Source organism: Carcharodon carcharias, chromosome 5, assembly GCF_017639515.1.
Source record: "Carcharodon carcharias isolate sCarCar2 chromosome 5, sCarCar2.pri, whole genome shotgun sequence".
NCBI classification, from domain to species: Eukaryota; Metazoa; Chordata; class Chondrichthyes; order Lamniformes; family Lamnidae; genus Carcharodon; species Carcharodon carcharias.
This window is the reverse complement of record NC_054471.1, coordinates 198,659,324-198,665,804: the sequence shown is the minus strand read 5'-3', so window position 1 is coordinate 198,665,804 and position 6,481 is coordinate 198,659,324. Positions and strand designations below refer to the sequence as shown.

General features: G+C 47.4%; 1 protein-coding gene across 4 annotated transcripts in view; it reads left to right on the top strand.

Moving 5' to 3' along the window:
- The first annotated feature begins 2,191 nt into the window (after positions 1 to 2,191).
- Positions 2,192 to 6,481, top strand: part of mpv17 (mitochondrial inner membrane protein MPV17) — an 87,593-nt gene continuing 83,303 nt past the window's right edge. For 2 of the 4 annotated variants that reach the window (XM_041187326.1, XM_041187330.1), the window contains exons 1-2: positions 2,192 to 2,234; positions 4,123 to 4,205. In XM_041187326.1, the coding sequence (XP_041043260.1) occupies positions 4,133 to 4,205 (73 nt within the window). In that variant the 5' untranslated portion in view covers positions 2,192 to 2,234; positions 4,123 to 4,132. Of the gene's footprint in view, positions 2,235 to 2,306; positions 2,493 to 4,122; positions 4,206 to 6,481 lie in introns of those variants that run through there. The other 2 variants (XM_041187329.1, XM_041187328.1) reach the window with 2 other exon arrangements.

The window sequence follows — 6,481 nt, the reverse complement described above, 5'->3', positions numbered from 1 at the left end:
GAGGATTGGGGGTTGAGGGGTGTGGGGTTGGGAGTTTGGTTGGGGTTGAGGGGTGTGGGGTTGGGAGTTTGGTTGGGGTTGAGGATTGGGGGTTGAGGGGTGTGGGGTTGGGATGGGGTTGGGAGTTTGGTTGAGGGTTGGGGTTGAGGGATGGGATTGAGGATTGGGGTTGAGGTGGGGTTGGGGTTGAGGATTGGGGGTTGAGGGGTGTGGGGTTGGGAGTTTGGTTGGGGTTGAGGGTTGGGGTTGAGGGATGGGATTGAGGATTGGGGTTGAGGTGGGGTTGGGGTTGAGGATTGGGGGTTGAGGGGTGTGGGGTTGGGAGTTTGGTTGAGGATTGGGGGTTGAGGGGTGTGGGGTTGGGAGTTTGGTTGGGGTTGAGGATTGGGGGTTGAGGGGTGTGGGGTTGGGAGTTTGGTTGGGGTTGAGGATTGGGGGTTGAGGGGTGTGGGGTTGGGAGTTTGGTTGGGGTTGAGGATTGGGGGTTGAGGGGTGTGGGGTTGGGAGTTTGGTTGGGGTTGAGGATTGGGGTTGGGAGTTTGGTTGGGGTTGAGGATTGGGGGTTGAGGGGTGTGGGGTTGGGATGGGGTTGGGAGTTTGGTTGAGGATTGGGGTTGGGAGTTTGGTTGGGGTTGAGGATTGGGGGTTGAGGGGTGTGGGGTTGGGATGGGGTTGGGAGTTTGGTTGAGGATTGGGGTTGGGAGTTTGGTTGGGGTTGAGGATTGGGGGTTGAGGGGTGTGGGGTTGGGAGTTTGGTTGGGGTTGAGGATTGGGGGTTGAGGATTGGGGTTGGGAGTTTGGTTGGGGTTGAGGATTGGGGGTTGAGGGGTGTGGGGTTGGGAGTTTGGTTGGGGTTGAGGATTGGGGGTTGAGGGGTGTGGGGTTGGGAGTTTGGTTGGGGTTGAGGATTGGGGGTTGAGGGGTGTGGGGTTGGGATGGGGTTGGGAGTTTGGTTGAGGATTGGGGGTTGAGGGGTGTGGGGTTGGGAGTTTGGTTGGGGTTGAGGATTGGGGGTTGAGGGGTGTGGGGTTGGGAGTTTGGTTGAGGATTGGGGGTTGAGGGGTGTGGGGTTGGGAGTTTGGTTGGGGTTGAGGATTGGGGTTGGGAGTTTGGTTGGGGTTGAGGATTGGGGGTTGAGGGGTGTGGGGTTGGGATGGGGTTGGGAGTTTGGTTGAGGATTGGGGGTTGAGGGGTGTGGGGTTGGGAGTTTGGTTGGGGTTGAGGATTGGGGGTTGAGGGGTGTGGGGTTGGGATGGGGTTGGGAGTTTGGTTGAGGATTGGGGGTTGAGGGGTGTGGGGTTGGGAGTTTGGTTGGGGTTGAGGATTGGGGGTTGAGGGGTGTGGGGTTGGGAGTTTGGTTGAGGATTGGGGGTTGAGGGGTGTGGGGTTGGGAGTTTGGTTGGGGTTGAGGATTGGGGGTTGAGGGGTGTGGGGTTGGGAGTTTGGTTGGGGTTGAGGATTGGGGTTGGGAGTTTGGTTGGTGTTGAGGATTGGGGGTTGAGGGGTGTGGGGTTGGGATGGGGTTGGGAGTTTGGTTGAGGATTGGGGGTTGAGGGGTGTGGGGTTGGGAGTTTGGTTGGGGTTGAGGATTGGGGGTTGAGGGGTGTGGGGTTGGGATGGGGTTGGGAGTTTGGTTGAGGATTGGGGGTTGAGGGGTGTGGGGTTGGGAGTTTGGTTGGGGTTGAGGATTGGGGGTTGAGGGGTGTGGGGTTGGGAGTTTGGTTGAGGATTGGGGGTTGAGGGGTGTGGGGTTGGGAGTTTGGTTGGGGTTGAGGATTGGGGGTTGAGGGGTGTGGGGTTGGGAGTTTGGTTGAGGATTGGGGGTTGAGGGGTGTGGGGTTGGGAGTTTGGTTGGGGTTGAGGATTGGGGGTTGAGGGGTGTGGGGTTGGGAGTTTGGTTGGGGTTGAGGGATGGGATTGAGGTTTGGGGTTGGGGTTGAGGATTGGGGGTTGAGGGGTGTGGGGTTGGGAGTTTGGTTGGGGTTGAGGATTGGGGGTTGAGGGGTGTGGGGTTGGGATGGGGTTGGGAGTTTGGTTGAGGATTGGGGTTGGGAGCAGACAACAGTTTTGCCGCAACAACGTACATTTCACGCGGGGGGGGGGGGGGGGGGGAATAAACCAACCCCCGCCCCCAGCAACAAAGGGGCCCATTCAGCCGCTGCGATCACATGGGGCCAGCGGAAGTGACGTGCAGACGGTCGCTACCTCAGTTGATACAGGACGTTCCATGTCAGGTTTGTATCCAATTCGGGAGCTGCGTCCGTGGTTCCTCTCGCTGCAGCCTCAATGCTCAGTGCCGGCTTGGGATGGATGGGAGCGGAGTCTCCGGGAATACCGATCGATGCCCTGGCAATGATTGCGGGCGCTGTTTAAAAAACTCTCTGAGTCTGTTGTAGAGCTGGAGCGGCACCCAAAACCGGAGTAAACTTCGCCTCCCCCCGCCCCCCCTTTCCTCTTCCTTTTCCTCTTCCTCTTCCATAAAGTGGAACCACGTGAGATCTCACTGTCTTTTTAACAAACCTACATCCCGCTCCATGAGGCTTATTTTGTACTTTTTATTGTTTAAAAATCAGTCCCATTTTCTCCGTTGTCACCATAATTTCAGATTTTTGGGCAAGATGCTGGTCACTTGTGAAATGAGAACAGAAAATGCTGGAAACACTCCAGCAGGTTTAACTGCAGCATCTTGTGAGAGGCAGAGTTAACATGTCAGGTCCACCACTTAGAAAGGACAAAAAAAAAGGAGGAAAGGTTTGTGGCTGGGGTGAGAGCCGGGAGGGATTGATTGACGTGGTTGTTGGGTCTTCCAGGGCCAAAGGGAAGGGGAAGGGGGATGGAATGGTGATGGGGGCAAGAAAATGAACAAAAGATGCCCCTAGAACAGGCATGCTGCTGACCGAGAGGGGAAAAGAAATAGGAGACCAAATGGAGCACACGGATTATAGCCTGAAATTATTAGACTCAGTGTTGAGTCTGGAAAGCTGGAATATGCCAGATTGAAAGATAAGATGCTGTTCCTCAAGCTAACGGATGAGCTTCACTGGAATGGTGCAGCAGGTCGAGGACAGAAATGTCAGTGTGAGAGCAAGGTGGAGAATTAAAATGACTGGCCTTTTCGATTAAGAGTTTGTAATTGTATGTTGTTTATTAACGTGAATCAGCCTTTCGTTTAGATTGAACGAATGTTATGTTGTAAAACAAAAAAAAATACCTGGAAAAACTCCAGGTCTGACCCAGCATCTGCGGAGAGGAATACAGTTAACGTTTCAAGCCTGTATGACTCTTCAACTGCTGTCAGACCTGCTGAGTTTTTCCAGGTATTTATGTTTTTGTTTTGGATTTCCAGCATCTGCAGTTTTTTTGCTTTTATCTGAATGTTATGTTGTAGTTTGGTCCAGCTGTAGTTTTGCTCAGACAGTTTGTTGATTATTTTTAGTTGTTTCAAACTACCAGGAGCATCTCAGGATTTAAAGAAAAACATTTTGTGCAATAGTCAAAATAAGCACTTATGAAATATTTCTTATGTCCTATTTAGTGTGACAAATAGAAATCGCATACATGTTGCAAGTCCATATTTCCCCCAGTTTGTGTAATTAACCATATTTATGTATTTTTCAAAACTGCAGTAAGATGAAAATAGACCAACACCCAAAGTCAATGCCAAAACAACTTTCCTCTTTTCACAGATGCAGTGATTCCAGCACTTCATTTTTATTTCAGATTTCCAGCATCTACAGTATTTTGCTTTTTGCTTTCATGTTGAGAGTTCATAGCTAAGCTTATTTTCTGTAATGTTTTTATACCATGGGGAAAGTGATGCAAAGATGTAGGAAACAATTTAAAAAATATATATCATATCTTAACCTCTGAGATACTAACATTGTTATTGTACTTAGAACTGTGCTAACATCACTCAGGCAGCACAACCTGGATTATTAAAGAGGGGCCTTTGTGCAGAAGACATAAAAAAAATGGATTCCTAATTGTATTTTGTTTCAGAAATTTGAGTATAGTTTTGTTATGTAACTACTGTAGTGCAGCTATATATTTTAGGAAGAAATGCCCCTCAACTATTGTAAACATGATATTGACAAGTGCCCTGTGATTATTTTTTCTTTACAGATTTGAAAGAATGACATTGCCATGGCGAGTCTATCAGATGATGATGCTTAAACATCCCTGGAAAGTCCAAATACTGACTGCTGGTAAGGAATTTTGGTCAATAATGCTAAAGTGATTTCAGTTTCATCAGAATTTCCATTGATCCACACATTAAAGCAGATTATGTGGTCACCTGTATATTTGGAGCAGTGTTGGATTTCAAGGATACAAAATAGTGATTGGTATTGGGCACAGTATCTGTACAGATGTAAAACAGCTGATGAGGTTAAATCCTTAATAAAATGAAATTGTAACAATATCTGTAGGTCTCCTCTGGTATTGCATATGTGCATGGGAGATTGGTCAAGGCTTGGATGGTTAGTCCAAGCAGGGTTAGAATGTAGGTAAAGAGGAAGCAGATGTGAGGAGCAGTGAAGGAGGAAAGATGGGAGGGAGAGGGGAGGAATGGAGGGGGGAAAAGAAGGGGAATGAGAAGAATGTGAATGGGATTGACGTTGGTGTCAGGTGAGCAGGTAATGGAAGAAATAACAAGGAAAGCACCTGAGTGAGCAATTCTTGTACTTAATCTAGCTGTGCCCCAACTCTATATTCTTCTCTGTCAGGGGTGAAGGTGGAGGGTGGTGATCTAAATGTTCCCTACCTCTGGGTTTGAAATGCTTTGTAATGAGAATGTGTGGCAAGCTACACTTTCCCAGCAACAAGCATACAACAGTCTCATTGTGAGGTGAGTGGCGAGAAAGGGACAGGATGTAGTTTTCAGTCCATTGCGGAGTTTAGCTTGGAGCAGGTGTACTTGGTCACTGCCTCTGTCCCTTCCGACACGGCGTGCTTGGCCAGTTCCCCAGGCAGCAGCAGCAGGCGCACGGTGGTCTGGATCTCCCCGGAGCTGATGGAGCTGCGCTTGTTGTAATGAGCCAGGCGGGAAGCCTCACTCGCGATGCGCTCGAAAATATCGTTCGCAAATGAGTTTGTGATGCTCGTGGCCTTGGAGGAGATGCTGGTGTCAGGGTGAACCTGCTGTATCGCTTTGTAGATGTAGATGGAATAACTTTCTTTCCTTCTCCTCTTCTTGCCATCCTTCACTGGCAGCTTTTTCTGCACTTTCTTGGCACCTTTCTTGGAAACCTGGGCTTTCTTCTCATCAACCGTGATCACAGTCAACTTCAGACACAGAAATAGTGAAGCGCTTTTCTGGTTCTCTTCCTCAGCTCAGCTGTAGTGCACTATATGTTTTCTCCGCTGCACTTAGGATTTACCAAGGTGTCATTATTATCTGAAGAGTTTATTTTCATATCAATATGTGTTTTATGGTGAGTGGGGTTGGTTGGGGAGGGGTCTTTTTGTCAGTACTGTCAGATTGCAAGTAATGGGCTGTGGTTCATCACTTCACTTCAATTCCTTGGTATGCCTTGGACACTGATGTACCTGGGTGCTGTTCAGTCAATGATATCCAGTGGTGGTAATATCTGGGAAGGAAAACTTTGACGATGACAAACTCCATAACTCAAAACAGAACTTTCTGCATAGGTTCTTTGGTGGAGGCCAGGCTTCTGTGAAGGTGGGTGGAAGTGGGAAAGACACATTTTGGTTTTGCTCGCATGTCCTGCCAGGGTTCCTCATGAGAGGGCATCTGCTCTGAGAATTAGCAGGCTACTGCAGAGCCACCTGAAAGCATATGTGTGGAGGTTTGGGCTAAAATTGAACTGCAGTGTTTGGCAATGTGTATTAGCTGCTGGTTTTCTACTTAACATTGCTGTGAAACTCTTAACATTGCTGTGAAACTCTTAACATTGCAATTTGCCCGTTTACAACGCCATCAACAGGTGTAACTGGTACTGTTGACAGTTTCACAATTTTTTCGACGCAAATATTGATATATGGAACATGGAATCTAGTGTCCTGTTCAGCATGTTTAATATATTTTAATGCAATGAATGTTTGGTCTTTACTTGTTCCATGCTTTTTAAAGTTAATGTATGATACTACGTGAAATAAATGTGATGGATGTATATTTCATATTTAATCTATAGAGCTAGCTATCAATTCCCTCATTAATTTTTAAGATTGACGTATTTTTTAAACTTATTTTCATCAGATTCCAAATTGTTTTCTGTTTGGTTGATTGGAAAAATCAATTATCTCCCTTTTTTAAAGAAAGGAAACCTTTATTTGGGTCCCAATTCTTGGTCCAGAAAAGAATCAAGAATTTTTATGCACTGCAGTGTCAATGTTTGTCCTTTTATTTCTTAAAAAAAAATTGACAAAAATGCTGGGTTTTTTTGTTCTCCTGAATGTTGTCCTAACTTGTCCTAGCTGTTTACCTTTGATTGGGTGCTTGTAGCAGTGTTTGTGTATTGGT